The 19,984-nt window shown below is 37.7% G+C and overlaps 1 protein-coding gene across 4 annotated transcripts in view; it reads right to left on the bottom strand.

The window, feature by feature from the left end:
- The window catches only part of LOC136872630 (scm-like with four MBT domains protein 1), a 256,730-nt gene that overhangs the window by 190,033 nt on the left and 46,713 nt on the right, over window positions 1-19,984 (bottom strand). For all 4 annotated transcript variants that reach the window (XR_010859967.2, XM_067146434.2, XM_067146432.2 and 1 more), the window contains exons 6-7: window positions 13,963-14,086; window positions 827-954 (exon numbers count right to left, since the gene is read on the bottom strand). Coding sequence is in view for 3 of the 4 variants with exons in the window: in XM_067146434.2 (XP_067002535.2) it covers window positions 827-954; window positions 13,963-14,086 (252 nt within the window). In the remaining variant the exon portion in view is untranslated. The remainder of the gene's footprint in view (window positions 1-826; window positions 955-13,962; window positions 14,087-19,984) is intronic.

The raw sequence follows: 19,984 nt of genomic DNA, 5'->3' as shown, positions 1-19,984 counted from the left end.
TCGAAAACTGTTACTATGTCTGTCAACAGGCAGAAGAAGAAAGGAAAAATAATGCTGAAAGGTACACAACTGGAAACAGTAGACCAATATAAATATCTTGGGTGCATCATTTCAAGTGATAACAGAATACAGCATGAGATTAACAACCGCATTCAAAAATCAGCTCAGTTTTACCATCAAGTTCGGAACCTCCTCTGGAACGAACAAGTTCCCTTAAGATCAAAGCAGATTCTATTCCAATCATACTTCAGCCCCATAACAACATATGGCCTAGAAACCTGCACAACAACCCAACAAGTGGACAGCAAACTACAAGCCGCAGAAATGAAGTTCCTACGAACTATGGTACAGAAGACAAAAAGGGACAGGGTAAGGAATGAAAGAATAAGGGAGCAAGCTGGTGTGTACCCATCCCTGAATGAAAAAGTGACAAGGGCCCGTTTGAAATGGTTTGGCCATGTCAAACGAATGGACGATGGAAGGACAGCAAAACAATGGCTACACACAGTCGTGGCCGGAAAACGACCGGTAGGAAGACCTAGGAAGAGGTGGCTGGACCAAGTGAAAGAGGACATAGGAACAAGAGGAATCAGCTGGGATGTCGTCTTGAGAGAAGAGTGGTACGGACAGACAGAAGTGGAGAGTGCTCGTAAACCACACCCGGGCAACTGGAGTGGAAAACTGATGATGATGATGATGATGATGATGATGATGATGATGATGAACAAATCATTAGCTACTCTATGCAGCTGTCATAAGATAAGAAATTATTTTCCAACATTTATAGCAAATCCCAACCAGATGAAAATTAATACATATGCCATACTTGGAAAAGATCCGGAGGAAGGGGAACACGACGGGCATCCTCTTTGGCCATCTCCATGACAGCATCCCACTCCTCAGGTCCATGATGGGTCTTCATATAATTTGGCCATACCAACATCCAAGGAAAACCTACACACACAAACAAGGATAAATGACATCTCTTCTTTCACTTGCCTTCTTTGTTATACGACAACTCTTCTTGAAATGGCAGAATTTCAAACAAATTCGATGAAGTTAATTATACAATTTTCCTGATAACACTGAAAAATAAATATATTTAGATAAGTAATCCTATTAGAGGATAGCGCACAACCATCATTATTGTTAAGTCCTAATTGCTGTTGTGCACTCAATGTCTTCTGTTCTGTGAGAGAGCAATCTCAAAAATACTCATTTTTTTAATGAAATGATTCCTTACAGCAAAGCACAGCCTCAATCAACATACATACTTGGAAAAATAATACGAGTTTTCCAAACTCTACTCCTTCACGTAGAATATTATTTATGACTGAGATGGAGTGCTCCAATGAAGGACGTCTACCAACAGTAGACACTGATGAAAATGTCACTCAAGCGGACGCCACAGAGAATGATCGAGTAATACATATGAAGACTGAAAAATGTCTTAATATTCTTTTACCATGAGTTTCTGAAATCCTGCACAAATTCCTTTGTGCTTTGAAGCTCTTCTTTGAACTCAACTGGGCCATATTAAGCACCAGGGGCACCACAATGGAAGTTTACAGGCTGGTCTTTAAAGGTAAGTCAATTTATTTGTGAATTTTTAGATGTCATCCTAATAAGAGAGGTCAACGATGAAAATACAGCTATCTAACAATCTACAGTGCCTCATCACTATTTAAGCACTCTTAATTTTCAACTGATACTACTAAAATTTGATCCCCTAGCCTTGGGAATGGAAGACAAACACCTTTAGAAAAACTGTATATAACTGAGGAGCATTTTTTCAAAACTTGATAAATGCAAAAAAATTTGAAATTGAGTTATGCATGCTAATGTTATCAGTTTGACCTTGCTCACCATCCTGTGCAATCATCCTTTGCATAAGTCGATATTTGCCATGTATAGAAGTGGTTGAAATCACTAGGTTTTTGCGAAAGTCGATATATGCTCTTGGAAAGTTAAAGCAAAACTTGATAAATGCAGTTAACTATTAATCACGTGGCATTCTCATGGATAACCGGAAGTGTTATTCTGTGGAACAATGGAACGCTGGACTCCTTTATTGAAAGGATGTATTCTTGGAACTCCATGCCACATGTTCCCGTGATTAGCCCTCATTGTCATCGACAGAATAAAACTCACTTCTTGAGAAGTTTTAAGCAAGTTACTGTGTGAGGAACTATTTCACTCTACAACAGTATGAATAATGAATCTGAAGATCTGAAGCTGGCGTGCCAGTTCAGGAATGTGTCAGTGAAAAAAAGTCTACATACAAGAAGAGAGTACCTGGAAAGCTGGCTAGAACTAAAAACGAACCTAATATTAAATGCATTCATGGACTCAAAGACTTGCCCACAAGTATAGAAAATAAAACGATGAAACAATGCAAAGCTGCTGAACTCTGCTATGAAAATATCACAAAATTCCATCATCATGTGACTTCTTTAAACAAGATCAATCAAGACAAGTTTCTATTGAAGTATATGCACATTTCCACACCTCAGTGCAGGGTAGTGAACATTGAAAGTGCTAGGAAGAAAACTGTTTCTGTGAAGTACAGCATTACGAAGAAAACTGGTGAAATACTTCCTGTCTGTGCTGCAACTTTTCAAGGAATTTCTGGCATGTCAAAGGACAGATTATCTTATCTGGCTAGTAGGTTTCATCATACCGGGAAGTTACCTAAGGAAAATTGAGGTGGTGACAGAACAAGCAAGGAATACAAGGACATAACGGTTGCCATTAAGAATCACATCAAAAGGTGTAAATGCAGAGAGAGCCAACATGGCAGAGGAAAGTCTAAGAGAGGATATTTACCAGAGAGAGCCATCATGGCAGAGGAAAGTCTAAGAGAGGATATTTACCATCATATCTCTCAGTCAATAAGATGTGGAAGACATTCTGTGAAGAAAGGAAAAGTTCTGGATTGAAACTGTCCTCGCTGTCAAAATAAAAGTATATATTCTATAAGTGTTTCAATCTATAATTCAAAACTCCTCACACTGATACCTGCTCCACTTGTAAAATTAGTCTGATGAAAATAAAGACAGAAACATGCCTAGAGAAGAAGAATGAACTGAGGACAAGTTATAGATTGCATAAACTTCGTGCAAAGCGGTTTTATCAAATAATGAAAGTAGTTGTGGTTGGTGGTAAGTCCTGGATGTAGAGGTTGAAGAGGACTGGGGCCAATACTGATCCCTGTGGCAGACCGTTATTTAATTTTCTTCTGCGACTTTTAGAATCACCTATGAATACTACAAACTCTCTCCCACAGAGCATGTTGGAAATTAGGTTTGCAATTTCCACGCATGGAATTACTTCCAGCACTTTAAGAATTACTCCATGTCGCCAGACAGTATCATATGCACTTGTCAGATCAATAAAGACAGCTGTTGATTTTAACTTCTTTTGGAAGCCTGCCTCGATGTGAGTGGTAAGAGACAAAACTTGATCAGTGCAGCTACGATTTCTTCTGAAACCAGCTTGCTCTTGGGGAATTACAGCGTCAATGAGTGGTGCTATCCTAGTGAGGAGGACTCGTTCCAAGAGTTTATAAGTGCAACTGAGAAGTGCTATTGGGCGGTAGTTTTCAGGTCTCTGCTCCGACTTTCCAGGTTTAAGAAGGGCAATCACCTTTGACCGTTTGAACTGCTTCGGCAGGTTGTTAGTCTGAAGGATGTAAGGAAAAAGAGAAGTGATCCACTTTATGCTATGTGGACCCGTATTTTGAAGGAATTCTTTGAAGATATTATCAGGGCCAGCAGCCTTACCAGTTTTCAGCATTTTGATATCAGCTTCAACTTCTTGAATAGAGAATGGTCTAGACAGTCTAGACTATCTAGAAAGAAGAAAACCCAGGTGTTATCAAGATATGTTTTAGACATGCAACAGAATCAACCAATTCCAAAGTTATCAGTGAGTGCGGTTTTCTATGCTAGACAAGTGTGGTTATACAATCTCTGCATCATGATTCACTCAAAGGAGCAAAGAAAGGAAGACATTTTTTTCTATACTTGGGCAGAAACAGAATCTTCAAGAGGTTGCAACCAAGTTGCTTCGGCTTTATTGGGCTTTCTTTTTAACCTGGAAAAGAAACTGCACAAAGATGGCCCTACCACGATACATTTATTCTCAGACTCTTGTAGCAGCCAAAACAAAAACAGTGTCATCCTGGCCACACTTACTGCTTTCTTGGAAAAAAGCACATTATTCAGTAATGTTGCCATTTTGACCAAGTCTGCTGAAAGAATGCCTTCTCCATCCTCAAAATTTCTGCTTTGAGCTACCAGTGCAATGTCGTCTGCATAGATGAACTTAGTAGTTGTTACACAGAGTCTTGTCCCCTTTCTTGAAGATAGTCATGATGGAAGCATCCCGTAGATCAGCAGGGATTGTTCCCATGTTCCATGTTTTCACAATCAACATGTGTGTATGCTGAATGAGTACCCTCCTTGAAGAGCTCGGCTGGAATTCCATCTTGTCCGGGTGCCTTTTCATTCTTCAGCTGATGAATGGCCTTCTCAATTTCTTGAATAGAAGGGAATTCAACTAAGTGATCTTGGATTGGCTGTTGTGGAATATCAGCAAACACATCTTCCTCGACATGCGAGTTTCTGTTCAGGAGGTCTTGAAAATGTTCTTTCCAACAGGAAGCTATCGAGTCAGGGTCTTTAAGAACTTCAGTACCATCTTTGGATTTTAGACAATTAAGACCTTTGGTGGAGGGGCCATAAATTGCTTTGGCAGCACTGAAGAATGCACTAGTGTTGTTGGAGGCGATTAAATTCTCCATTTCCATTGATTTGCCTATCCACCATTTATTCTTGATCATCCTGCGTCTCTTCTGCACTTCCATTTTGAGTTGTTGATATCTATGTTTCTTGGGAAATGAATTTGGATCATTTTGCCATGCGTTGTAGGCTTTCCGCTTTTCATCAATTAGGTCACATATTTCTTTGTCGTTCTCGTCAAACCAGTCCTGATGTTTCCTCTTATTAACACCACCTGCTTCTTTGCCAGCTGCTATAATAGCTGATTTTAATAATGACCAGTGCTGCTCAATATCTTCTGGGAATTCATTTGGAAGTTTATCAGCCAATAGTTCTTGATAGGCAGATTTGATACTGTTCTTCCTAAGTTGTTCAGTATTTAGTTTGTGTTTTATCGCCTTCCCCTGAATCCGCCGTTTTGGAGGAACCTGTATAGCCATCACAGATCGAATTAAGCGGTGGTCGGTCCAGCAATCATCAGTACCGGTCATAACTTTGGTTATATGAACATCGCGCTTATCTCTGGCGCGGACAATAATGTAGTCGATTAAGTGCCAGTGCTTTGATCTGGGATGTTGCCATGTTGTTTTAAATCTATCATTCTGGCGGAAGAGTGTATTTGTAATGACAAGATCATATTCAGAACACTTCGCGAGTAGAAGGGTTCCATTGGCGTTGATTTTGCCTACACCTTCTTTACCAATAGTTCCAGGAAAAGGTGATGATTCTCTGCCAACCCGAGCATTAAAGTCTCCCAGCAGAATAAGCTTATCTGACTTGGGTACATTCGATAGGAGTTCATCAAGTTGGTTATAGAACGCTTCTTTCTGATCATCTTCTGACTTCAGTGTTGGGGCATATGCACTAATTATCATAGCTCTTTGGTTGGTCTTGAGTTTCAGACAGAGTGTCATGAGTCTTTCATTAATTCCAGATGGGAACTCATCAAGATTGTGTATTTCATTCATTATTGCAAAACCTAATCCATGAATTCTTAATTTGCTTTCATCTTTTCCTTTCCGGAAGAATGTATAGCCACCGCCATGCTCCTTGAGTTATCCTTCTCCACGCGCCTAGTTTCACTAAGAGCAGCGATATCAATGTTGTATTTCTTCAACTCACGACTTATTATTGCTGTATGTCGCTCTGGTCGGTTATCTTCGTCAGTGTCCATCAGAGTACGAATATTCCAGGTAGCTATATTCATGTTGCAAATCTTTCTTTTGTTTCTACTGCAAGTTGGTGTACCCACTGAACGCGGTAATCCAGTCAGGTGAGAAGTTAGACTGCCTATGTTTAGGGCACCTTTTATAGCCCCCTCCCCATTCAGGGTGAGCAGAGGGGATCCTAAATAGGACTGCTCAGTCATGCGTGTAGCACACGAGTTGCTCTACAGTCTGTCCTTGAGCAAAACGGCGATCACACACTCGCCGCCTACGTGCCGACTCACCACTAGGAGCTCCCAGATTACACTATCCTGTCCCCGTCGCAACTTGCCGATCACCGCAGGACTTTAATATTGAGCAGATGGTCTTGCTTCCCAAATGACGCCTGTGCGTGAAATCTTTTAGCGTGGGAATGCTGGGGCACATCAACAGTCACACGGCCCTTAACAGTTTCGGGACGCTGGCCCAGTGGCATAGAGTCTACGACGACTGGAGATCCAAAAACTGCTGAGGTTGTTAGACCTCATGGACATAATCAGGTGTAGTTGGAGTTGTACCTTATTCGACATTTGGAGATTACGATGGTATCCTCCAGGAGTGTCTTTCTAGTTGCTGACTATCTCTGATTGCGCTCCTATGGCTACAAGCAGTACAGCATGCCATATATGCCATAGTAATCACCACAATTTAATGAATGATAGAGTGGTGATCCTCCCGCACTGATCTGTTCACTGACCCAGTTTCCCGCTGGGGTTGGATACCCAACCTTCCACTGGGTTGCTCAGTTTAACAAGGGTTCATTCAACAAGGGAGTAACAACATGTATTTTTGAACAACAAGAAATACATCAACGAAGAAGACAGAATTTCAAAGCAAAGCTCCGAATGGCAAACACGTTAAACAAATTACAGACTAGTGAAACAAGGTAATTAGGAAACAACCTGTACACTAACAAACATATTAAAGGAGGAATTATTAACTTTACAGAAAATACATTTCAAAGGAATAAAACCACAAAGGCTGACAAGCCATTAACAGTTCAAATAATTCAGAGAACCCTATAGTGCAAAAAAGGGAAAGGAATTAAGACAAATGTGCGATGGGGGTATCGTCTGCGAAGAATTGTATTAGTTCACAAGTGTCTAAATGTGAAGTGCTTCAACAGTGATCCAAAAATCGGTGGCAACAATAATTCAGAAAGTTCCTTGCCACATGTCATCACCAAACTCCATAGTTAACGTCCAAAGGTTAGAAATAACCAGCGCCACATTCATAGAATGTTTGCGTCCACATTATGAATTAGAGCCAGTACAAGCAAGGTGAAAAGTTAAAGCCTGAAGGGCTGACGGGTCAAAGTCCCGACACAGATTTTCAAATCATAAATGCTTTGCTCACCCAGTGACACAAAGGACCAGTCCAGATAGTATGGTGAAATAAGAGCGTGTAAATACACACAAGGTAGCAGCAAGTCCTCCACTCCACACTGTGGTTGAAACTGGACTGAGGAGCAAGTGGAGCAGCTTGATTATATAGCGAGACCGTAGAAAACACTACAAGGTTTAGAAGAATTAAGTTCTTTCGAGAATATGACGTAGTGGTGATGTCAGGATGACATAGGGAACAATTGAGCAACAAGGTGGAGCAAGCAGTTGATCCTTGGCAGCCGATGATAACAGCGGTGAGATGCTTAGTTGAAGAAGTAAATTATCGTATTCTTGTAGATATAGCGGGAGAATGTTACACCTATTTCACTCATATCTGAAGCTGACTCTGTCGTAAACATTGAAGGCAACTTGAATGTAACCATAATTCTGTATAAATCTGTGTTAGTATTCGGTATGAAGAATATATAAACTGTATATAGGATAATATCTTTTGTTTATTTCCACCTATTCAATACATTACAAGAAGTTGGCATTTACTTTAAAACATTATTCAGATGAGACATGTTTCGCCTCTCACTGTGAGGCATCTTCAGTCATTATCAAAAACCTTATTATTTTACCAGGCATCTGGTTAAAGATATTCAAAAATGTGTTTGATGATTATAAGAGAGGTAAAATTTACGTTAGTTATAAACATGTTCATGAAGTAACTAAAAATCTAATATATTGATAAAAACATATGTAGTTCTTTGTTGAATAGGACTTGTTTGATTGTACTATAGTAAAAGAAGGTGGCTTGAAGCCGTAGTCATTAACAGATGTCTAATACATAGTGCCTGGTAAAATAATAAGGTTTTTGATAATGACTGAAGATGCCTCACAGTGAGAGGCAAAACATGTCTCATCTGAATAATGTTTTAAAGTAAATGCCAACTTCTTGTAATGTATTGAATAGGTGGAAATAAACAAAAGATATTATCCTATATACAGTTTATGAAACTTTCAATACGGACGAAAAATGATTTTCATCACTTGTAATAATGAAGAATATATTCCGAAAACTACTAGGAGTTACATTAGGAACATATATGTTAATACTTTCTCTGATTTTACTTTAGTCAATTTTGTTATTTATTACAGTAGAAGTCCGCTATAGCGAGTACGGCATATAACAAGAACTCCGTTATAGCGGCAACATTTTTCTGTCCCTTCAAAATTCCTATATTAAACTGTGTATTGTCCTTCGGTTACAGCCAGAACCCTATCACTGGCGCATCCGTTATTACGAGCGATTAAGCGCGCGCGATTTTTCCGTTACCGATATTTATGCACCCCAGCGATGATATTGCATGCGATCGATTACCTTCGGCATCGTTTCCTCGCTATGTGCACTAGCGATTTCTCTCGTCGACATTCGAAGGCGATGTCGGACTTGATTAGTAATATCCGTCAACAGTTGTTCCGTAAAGAAAATTTGAAATGAAAGAGAACATATTTTCGTAATAAATGCATAAATAACGTATCCGATAATGGTTGTTAAATTCACAATTAAGTATTTATTATTTTCCACCTAGTCGATACAATGATTGCTTAAGGCAATTTAATGGTTAAAAGTGGTACATGTTTCGTATATTATCAACATCTTCAGCCACATAACACTGTTTAGATGAAAAATATATAAATTGACAAAGTGTATGTGAACTTGATGTATTTTTCAGTTTTACTAGGTTCGATTGCTAATTTGGATTGCTGCTTCTCCGAAAATTTATTAATTATTTTATCAATCATGTTATTGTTGAAACCATTCAAGAGGGCTTGTTGTCGGATAAACAACAGTAATAACAAATTTATTTACGAGAAAAAATTTCAAGATTGAATTTTCCACCAATAACAACATGAAACATAGTATTTTCAACCATGATACAATAAATCTCTCGGAAAAAGATAAATTTTTTGATTTGGGAATATATAAACTCACATGCTTTGAATGCAAGAATACATACATAGGACAATCTGGCCACAATTTTAAAGTTAGATATTTGGAACATGTGAATGCTGAAAAACATAGAAGATTCTCAGCTATGGGGATCACACATGACTGCCACAGGTCATAAATTTACCAACATAGAACAAGACCTGACCATCATAAAGAAATTAAAGAAGGGCAGCTTAATGAACACATATGAAGATCTATACATTCATCTAGACCAACTTATAAAGAAAAATGATAACCTTAATGAGGCTGTAGAATATAAGAATCCTTTATATTATCAAATTCTAGTATATTTGAAAATGCTTAAGAAAGATCATGAAAAAAGAATTGGAATTTCTCCACCTACAGATAGCCCTACAACTTATTCCTCCTCAGTTAAAGCTATAGGTGACAGCAAGGAGGTTCTTGACACACCTATATCCCCCGCTCCTCCACCTCCTCAGGTGCAAGAGCAAGGAAGAACACATCATCATTATTACACCAGACACAAGAGTGTGAAAGAATGACAGGAGTTACTGTTCCAAAGGAAAGCAGGCTTAATAAGAATTGACAACTAGGAATTAGTTATATTTTCATCTGCTTTAATAATAAGAGCCACACTGTGATATCTGGATTTCTTCATTTTAGCAATTACTTATAAATTGTTTAATTTTTAATTTATAAATTGACTTTTTTCATGAATTATTAAGAAAAGTATATTCATTTAGGACATATTCTCTATGGAATATTGTACAAGTGTTTCCTTGACGACTGCTTTCAATTGTAGAAATAATTTATATATTTTCTCTTGAGTTTTTTGTTTGTTTTAATGTTGTCGATCTTATGTTAATTTTAAAGACACTTCCTCTTAAGCATTACTTTGTCAATTTATATATTTTTCATCTAAACAGTGTTATGTGGCTGAAGATGTTGATAATATACGAAACATGTACCACTTTTAACCATTAAATTGCCGTAAGCAATCATTGTATCGACTAGGTGGAAAATAATAAATACTTAATTGTGAATCTATTGAAGTGCGATATGGACCATGAAGCTGATTTTATGTAATAACGGTTGTTAACTCGTTAAAATTAAGGTTGACTAAACTACCGCTTAATTTTGAGGCTAAATACTGCAATTAAGTAAGAATGGGATACACCTTGAGATATGGCAGAGTGCTTAATTGATTTCAGAGGTTGGTTTATATTCTGTCGCGTCTGGTTAAATTACAGAAAGGCTAATATGAAAATTTATAGCGAGAAAGGTATAGTTTCTCTACTGGCGCTTGAAGTGTGTTTTCATCATACGTATAGTACGGTTAAGTTAGGATACGTGACGCTGTTTGAATAAGAAAACTGAAACGTTTGCAACAAAATGCTATCGATCATCTTCGGTACGGTATAGTTTTCTCACTTTGTGCATTTGCGAGCTCTCTCGTTGACATTCAAAGGCGATGTTGGAGTTTATTAGTAATACCCATTCATTGACTGATGTTCTCTAAAGAAAATTCGAAATGAAAGAGAAAAACACGTTTTCGCAATAAATGCGTAAATAACGTGGCCGATAGCAGTTGTTAACTCGTTAAAAATAAAGACTGAAGTAAACGATATCTTAATTTTAATGTTATATATGGAAATTAAGCAAGAATGTGATACACCTCAAGATATGGCAGAGTACATCACTGATTTCAGAGGATATTTCATATCTTCTCGCGTCTAGTTACGGCTATTTACATGTAAAATTTTCGCAAGGAGGTTATTTCTCTACATGCATTTCAAATATGTTTTCATGATAGGCTACATATACGGTTAGGTTAGGTGACGCTGTTTGAAGAAGAAAGCTGAGGTGTTTGCCACAGAAATCTCTGTAGTGATACCGTTATTTCTCCGAATCCAAGACTTTTTTTCCTCAGAATCTCATGCGAAAACTCAAGGGTTGTTGCATTCGCGGCCTAACAGTAAGTTAATGGATACCACTGGCAACTACCGCGGTAACCACGCTGCTTCTTTTCACACGGGCACAGAACTCGTTGATAATAAACGACCGCCTCTTTACTACACATCGCTAGCCGCGACAACCAGTTGTACAGAGCCTGTGTGTTTCTCAAATCTGCAGAATGGCATCAAAGCATGCGACCCTTCGAATTCTTAGAAAAACCATGTCTACTCAGTGGCAGAGTCATAACGCGTCTATTGTACTTGACGCTTAGTAAAATTAAGGTTTATAGACAGCAGGAATATTTTCGTGATGGATAGTCGTATTGTAAAGATACGTGGGAAAGGTATTGCCAGCAAATTTTCAACGGGTTCTAGTTAATATTATGATGCCAATTATAAGTTAATGTTTATTAAACACTCGGAAATGCAGAATAATTGTGCAGCCGCAAGAAAATACGGCATAGGCCGAACTAAAGCCAATATTTGGCGTTAGCGTGAAGACAAAGAGCTAAAAAATGTGTACTGTACAAAAATGCATTCAGTGGTCCGCAACAAGGACGCTTTAAAGAAGTCGAAGATGAAATTGTGAGGTATGTGCACGAAAAAGGAAGGGCGGAATGGCCATACCGTGGCGCAATAAACTCGTTCGTTGACTTTCAACATTCGCAATTAGGCCAATACATCGCTAGCCGCTGAATTTGGCCGAACCTGACAAGCGAGACGTGCATGTAGCGGTAGCTGGTTATATCTGACGCTGCATAAAAGTAACAGTTTTATAGACTGCAAGAATAATTTACTGATGGATCGTTGTATTGTAGAGACGCTTGGAATAGGTATTGCCGGAAAGTTTTCAACGAGTTCTCTTTGGTATTATGATGCCAATGTTAAGTTAATGGTCCTTAAACCCGCGGAAATAAAGAATAATTGTGTAGACGCCAAAAAGAAAGAAATACAGCGTGACAAAAGTCAATTTTCGGCGTCTAAAAATAGTCTAAAAATGCGTAGGCCTACTGTACAACAAGGCATTCATATGATTTTACAAACTTCTTTTTGAGCTGATTTAAATTTTTTGAAGGAAAGAGTGGGGTTCATCTTGGATTCGGAGATATACGGTACTATATTTTTGCGAATGAAATTACATACACGTTCACGTAGTATCAGATTACGAAACAAACAAGTAAGCCGTAGTGTGGATATCATCTACGGAAACGCAAGTTTTGACAAACTGATTGCCGTTTCATACCGATTTTAAAGTGCATGAAGGGTTTTCCGACTTTTATACAAAAATTGGATATAACGACAATCCGTTATAGCGAGTAAATTTTTCGCCGTTATGAATTCTTGCTATAACGGACTTCTACTGTATTTTGTGAAGGAAATACGCATATCCCAACAATTTCTTTTACGTGACAGTTCCCTGGCATCAACAGTTTTGAGTATGTTATGTTGACAACAATTATAAGGAATTATTGTGTCGACCACAATAAATTGTGGCAAGTATTCAAGACTATGGGAGTACCAGATCATCTTATTTGCCTTATGAGAAATCTCTACTCTGATCAGGAAGCTACGGTGAGAACCCTATATGGAACAACTGAATGGGTCAAGATTGAGAAAGGTGTACGTCAAGGCTGCATATTGTCACCTTACTTATTCAACTTATATGCAGAGTATGTGATGAGGAATGCCAAATTAGATGAAACAGAAAGTGGAACTAAAATTGGTGGGATACATATAAATAACCTTAGATATGCTGATGACACCACCCTGTTGGCAGAAAGTGAAGTATCTACTAATGAAGGTGAAAGAAGAAAGTGCAAAAGCTGGACTAAGGTTGAATGTCAAGAAAACAAAGATCATGGCAACTAAACCTATCACCTCCTGGCATATAAATGGTGAAACAATGGAAGTTGTTCCTAGTTTCATCTACTTGGGCTCCAAAATAACTGCTGACAGCGATTGCAGCCATGAAATTAAGAGACGCTTGCTCCTTGGGAGGAAGGCAATGGTCAACCTTGATAACATTTTCAAGAGTAGAGACGTAACTTTAAAAACAAAGATTCGTATAGTGAAGGCTATGGTCTTCCCAGTAGCAATGTACGGAAGCGAAACCTGGACAGTAAGAAAGGCTGAGCGCCAAAGAATAGACGCATTTGAACTATGGTGTTGGAGAAAACTCCTTAGAGTTCCATGGACTGCGAAGAGATCTAGTAAGTCCATATTACAGGAAATCAACCCAGGCTGTTCACTGGAAGGTCAAATATTCAGGCAAAAACTAAAGTACTTCGGTCATATTATGAGAAAACAGGATTCACTGGAAAAGACCTTAATGCTGGGGAAGACTGATGGTAACAGGAGAAGAGGGCGACAACGGATGAGGTGGAATGATGACATCAAGGAAGCCACGGCTCTCGATTTAGAAAGACTTCGGAAAATAGTATATGACAGGAAAAAATGGCGCACTTTGGTCTATGGGGGTCACGGAGAGTCGAAAGCGACTAAACGACTAACAACAACAACATAAGGAATTATACCTATTTCACCATTGTCTAATAATGGTTAAAAAGACTTACAAAAAGTTAAATTGAAAAGACAATAAGTGAACTCACAGTATATCTTCTGCATCTCTCCCACAATCTTTAAGGATAATAGGAAAATGAGTATTGGAACCTATCAGAAAATAAGCAATGTTACAAATGATGTAAATTATCAACATACCTCTCTCAGCTACTGTGCCCATCCTGAATAGTCTTGGTGAAGTATAGAACAGCCAAAAGTCTGGAGAAGTTGAATCTGGTGTATCATAACGCAGCAGCAAGCGACCACCAACATTTTCAATGATCTTTGAAACAGAAACCAAAGTAATAAACTCAGACTTGAAATCTTGAAATGTCATGCATTCATGAAGAAAATAAAGGTTATATGCAGTATTTTATATGTCAAAAAAGTAGGATATAGGGATAAATCAAAATGATGAAAAAATTCAGATTGTAACAGTGACTTATCTACACAAGGATGACAGACACAGACAGTGGAGTAGAAAAATTTTAAACAATCACACAGTCAGATACCTGTGAGACAATGATTGGTCAGATTAACTCTCCATACACAATGGTGGTTGTACTGTTAGAGTGCATACCACAAATAAATGAATATATCCCACAAATTTGTACTCAGTAATAATATAAAAGTTCCAGAAAGTGTGTCCTGATCAGTTTTACCAAATACAATTGGTTTAACCCCAAATATAGGGAACTTCTCTTTTCAAGCTTAAACCATCCCATTTCAGAGTACTTTCAAAAATTGCAAAAATTTGCATTTCTTCATTTTCTAGGATTTTTTTTTTCCTGACCTTCATTTCTCTTGGTTTTGTTGTCAAGGACTTCCTAAACATTGCTATTAAAGAATTTTCATTCCCTTTTTCATCCCTTACAAGGAGACAATTAGGCAATGTTGTAAAAGTAGGACTATTAGGCAATATCATGTGGTAGATAAGAGAGGCATATAACTATCCAGAAGTTATGGATTTTTTTGCCTAGTTGTACTTCCTCTTAAAACAATAATCATTACCGGGCTTGGGAATTGGTACCACAATTCCCTCATGCCACTGAGATGGAAACACTCCCTCACTTCATATTCTGTTGAATAGTGTGAGGATATCCATGAGACATCGGTCACTCAAATATTTAAGCATTTGACTGTGGATTTTCTCCCGTCCAGGAGATGTGTCCCTGCATAGCGCAAGGGAAGAATATTCTGGATGTGGTGCTGGTAAAACCAGAAGAGCTCTACAGAGAAACCAAAGTAACAGATGGTATTAGTGATCACGAAGCTGTTTTTGTCGTAGTTAAAAATAAATGTGACAGAAAGGAAGGTGTTAAAAGTAGAACTATTAGGCAGTACTCTATGGCTGATAAAATAGGCATGAGGGAGTTTTTAAAAAGTAACTATAATCGTTGGAAAACGGTAAATAAATATGCAAATAGACTCTGGGATGGGTTTAAAACAATTGTTGAGGAATGTGAAAACAGGTTTGCACCTTTCAGGGTGGTAATGAATGGTAAAGATCCCCTGTATTATAACAGAGAAGTAAAGAGACTAAGAAGGAGGTTCAGGTTGGACAGAAATAGAGTTAGGAATGGCTGTGAAAGTAAGGAGAAATTGAAGGAACTTACTAGTGTGCCGTTTCCATTGTTCCAAGAGTAATTTAGTTGAGCCGAATTGCACGCGATTACTGCTAGTGAAATTAAACATTGTGCATAAAGTGATAGAATATCAAGGAAATACAGAGTAGCACTGAAGAGTAATGGTCACGATCGCAGAAGCCGTGCATACGACAAATTACTGTTTGAACTGTTAATGCCAACACTAACATTAAAAAATTACAAATGAATACACATCGATGAAAAGCGGACGAACTTCAGTCAAGAAAGAAGCAACTCGGTAAAGCATTGAAAATGATATAACGGCAGAAAAAAAAGGATATATTGCAATTATACACAAGAACAATGTATAATTACAATAGCAATATTAATAATTTCATGCTAAATATGTGAAATACTGCAAGATTCAATCAGCCCAACATTAAGAAGAAGGCACAGAATAGGCCTTGGCTCGAAAAAGAAAGAATCAACTATAAAACGCCATTTATATAAACTAACTTAAGTAGCAATTACATTCAATATAAAGAAATAAAGCAAAAGCGGACATACTGAAGGTCTGCATAAAATTAGAGAAATAAGCATCTATTTAAACCGATTCTCGACATCATTGTTACGTTAGAAGGCTTTGCTTATGTCAAGATATTTCAACTAATCTGTTCTATGAATATGCATCTTCAAATTGCGCAAGACAACTACGTCATGGACCTGTAAGAAAAATGTGGGTCAACTGCTCGGAGAAAATCCAACCGATATGACGGGCACGGGAGAGCTGCATTCCCGAAAACATCCCAGTGACTGGCGGTGGAACATCGAGGCTGACCAAGGCTACTGAAGGCTAGCCAGAAATAACAATCCCGGTGGCCAAAGGAAAAGATAAGTTTCGTAGAGATATGAATTTATTTGCTAGTTTCTGTACAGGGTAGATTGCTTGCATTTGATTAATAGCTGGTAAATCGTATATGTCTTTGAAACGAATCAAAATAGATAATTTATCGCGAGTGACCTAATAGTGTGTCGTTATAATGAAGGAAATAGGCAGTCTTCATAGAAAAAAGAAGACCATCTCTAGTTAGGGAAGTGACTAAATAGTATGATAGTGTAATGTCTACGATATTAATGAGTCATAGTGAATCATGCCGTAATAATGTAAAGTATTTGAGAATTTTTATTTTTTTTACAAGCTGCTTTACGTCGCACCGACATAGATAGGTCTTATGGCGACGATGGGGCAGGAAGGGGCTAGGAGTGGAAAGGAAGTGGCCGTGGCCTTAATTAAGGTACAGCCTGGTGTGAAAATGGGAAATCACGGAAAACCACCTTCAGGGCTGCCGACAGTGGGGTTCGAACCCACTATCTCCCGAATACTGGATACTGGCCACACTTAAGTAACTGCAGCTATCGAGCTTGGTATTTGAGAGGAGAAGGCTATAGGATTTTAAATGAAATGTAGGATATTATGTTAACGAATATAGGTTATATATTGTCATAAATGAGTGAGAAGAGGTTAGATATGGATATAAAGATAGAAAGAAGACATGTTGATGTTAAATGTGAAGACATTGATCTGATGATAGATTTATTTAGTTAAACATGAAGATTGATATGCGTCAATGTAGGTTATGTATGATAAATGTTGTAAAGTATTGCAAGGGATATGAAGTGAAATATGAGAATAGAAATATGAGATGATGTTATGTGAGGATGAAAATGAAAGAACCGAAATATGAATATAATGCTACGAGGATATAATGGAAATGAATGATATACTGAAAGAGAAAGAATGAAGTATTGACGCAGATGCGGATTGATAGTATTCATCAAGCAGTAACGACGTTTCAGCAAGATAGGAGTAGATCATCAAAGATTAATCCTAATATGAATGCTTATTCATTTAAATGAGTATTTCAATATGATATTCCTACTCATATGTTTTATGAAATATTGATTATGGCGGGCACTGATTAACATGAGTAGTTATTCCTACTTCTTGTTAATAATTTTAAGTGGCTCATAATCACTCAATACCTTTAACCATGGTATTCCCTACACTCATAGTTAAGTTATATAAGGTCATGCATTGAAATTTTGATTCAGTTGAGAGTTTACATGGTTGTTTATGATATATTTAATTTAGGTTGGAAGCTAAGTTCATGAATGATGCAAGGATAATCAATTAATGTTATTGTTTTGGATGAATTATAGCATATAATTGCTACCGATATACGAAACTAATCTTATCCTTTCCACCAATCCTATGAAACGATGAATAAATAAGAAAAGTATTTGTCCTAAGAATTGAACACAGATTTATAGTAAAATGAGGAGTGTTATATGACAACAAAATTAAATGCTAAATTTAATTGACATTAACTCATGCGAATTTGCAACTGTTAATTTTTTTTTTTTTGAAAGCGTAAGAGGAGACTGGGATTCTTTGGACATATCATGAGGATGCAGGACTCGAGACTTCTGAAACAACTAGTACAACACAATCTCGTCTCAAAAAATACTTCAACAGGATGTAAATGGATCAGAGAAGTAAGAGAGGATCTGAAGGAAATAGGCCTTACAACAGAAGACACCAAAAATAAGATAAAATTGAATACAAAACTCAAGAATACAAACCTCTGCTTTACCCTTACATAAAACAAACCAACAACACGCACATTTTCAACTGAGGAAAGGGCACGAAGATCGGAGCGTCTGAAGAAGTACTGGGAGGACCGCAAAGCCCGAACAATCCCTTCAAAGAGACCTGAACGACGGACTGACTAAAGTGATCCTATGTGGTCATAAAAGAAGAAGAAGAAGAAGATGTACTATGAAAGTGAAGCAGATATCCATTTCAACATGCAACAAATAATAATTATGTATGAACGATTCAAGTTTGTAATACTGAGCTAAGTGATTAATTTTGGATCTTCAATCCATATTTACACATTTTGACCATCATCTTTTCCTTTTATGAATAAATGATAGTACGTAAGATATTTTTCAGATGTCATTCATGGCTACTTAGTATAATATATAATTTTGATTTAAATATTGCTTAATTTAATATGTCTGGTCTCTCGATGACTCGTTTGATGGAGACGTCCATCACTGTTTTTCTTAGCCAATAAAATTTTTAGTTACGAGTCAGTTTTTTCTTTTTTGGACACACGTTAAAATACTACAATGATTACCCTGAGATACTCGCCGACCCTAGCTGGAGTTTTCTTGTACGCCATCCATCCTGGACGCAGGAACAGCGCACTAAGAAATTTCTTTTGCAAGTTGCTTTACGTCGCTATCAGCTGTCATACTTGTTTGGTGGTGTTGTTCGTGTTTGGTGGTGTTGTTTCTAACCTAACCTTACTTAGCAAGCCTGCACTGTGTGTAGTGTGTCATAAACAGAATTAAATGTTTGTTTAACTGTAGTTTTACAAAACATTTAAGTTTGTTGTACTTAATAATATTAATGGAAGATTTAGTAGAGAATAGTGAAGAGTCTGTTGGTAAGAAGCGTAAAGGCAACAAAGACTTGTGGAAGAGGAATAGAATTAAAAGAGCTAGGGTTAACAATGAAAAATTTGCAGACTCAGAAGGAGATGTTATTGTGCCTAAGAAAACTACTGGAAATGCCTGCAGGTAAGATATATCAGTGCAATAACATTGCAACTAACCTTGATGATGATGATGATGATGATGATGATGATATATCTTAAGAGACATTTCATCAGGAAATGTGTTAGGAATGTGTGAGTGTTCTGGGGATTTTTTGATGATACGGATCACTATCTGGTCTGCAGTGAACTGAGTATCCCTACCCCTAGGATAGAGAAAGTAAATCTGTCTGCAGACGAATAAGAGTAGAAAATCTCCAGGACAAGGACATCCAGAAGTACATGGATATGAGTAGAGAAAAGTTCCAAACAATGAACAGTAAGCAGGTTCGGAATATAGAAAGAGAATGGATGGCATACTGGGATGCTGTAGTGAAAGCAGCAAGTGAATGCCTAGGAACAACTGTGTGTGAAGATGGGAAAAAGCGAACATCTTGGTGGAATTATAAATTGAGAGCAGCTTGTAAACGTAAAAAGAAGGCATATCAGAAATGGCTCCAAACAAGGACTGATGCAGACAGGGAATTGTATGTTGATGAAAGAAACAAAGCGAAATAAATAGGTGTTGAATCCAACAAGAAGTCATAGGAATATTTTGGTAATAACCTAGAAAGGCTAGGTCAAGCAGCAGGTAAATCTTTCTGGACATTAATGAAGTATCTTAGAAATGGAGGGGAAAAAACGAAATGAATAGAGTTTATGGTAAATCAGGTGAACCCATAATAGATCCCAGGACACTCGACAGGTGGGAGGAATAATTTGAATGTTCCTAACATAAAACTAAATCTTTGTGGTGACATTGCAAACAACCAAACTCATGTGGAGTTATGCTTGAGGAAGTGGAAAGGATAGTAAATAAACTCTATTGTCACAAAGCAGCATGAACAGATGAAATTAGACCCGAAATGGTGAAATATAGTGGGAAGGCAAGGATGAAATGGCTTCAGAGAGTAACAAGATCAGCATGGAGTG

Source organism: Anabrus simplex, chromosome 4 (genome assembly GCF_040414725.1).
Source record: "Anabrus simplex isolate iqAnaSimp1 chromosome 4, ASM4041472v1, whole genome shotgun sequence".
Classification (NCBI taxonomy): domain Eukaryota; kingdom Metazoa; phylum Arthropoda; class Insecta; order Orthoptera; family Tettigoniidae; genus Anabrus; species Anabrus simplex.
This window is presented reverse-complemented; position numbering and strand designations above follow the sequence as displayed.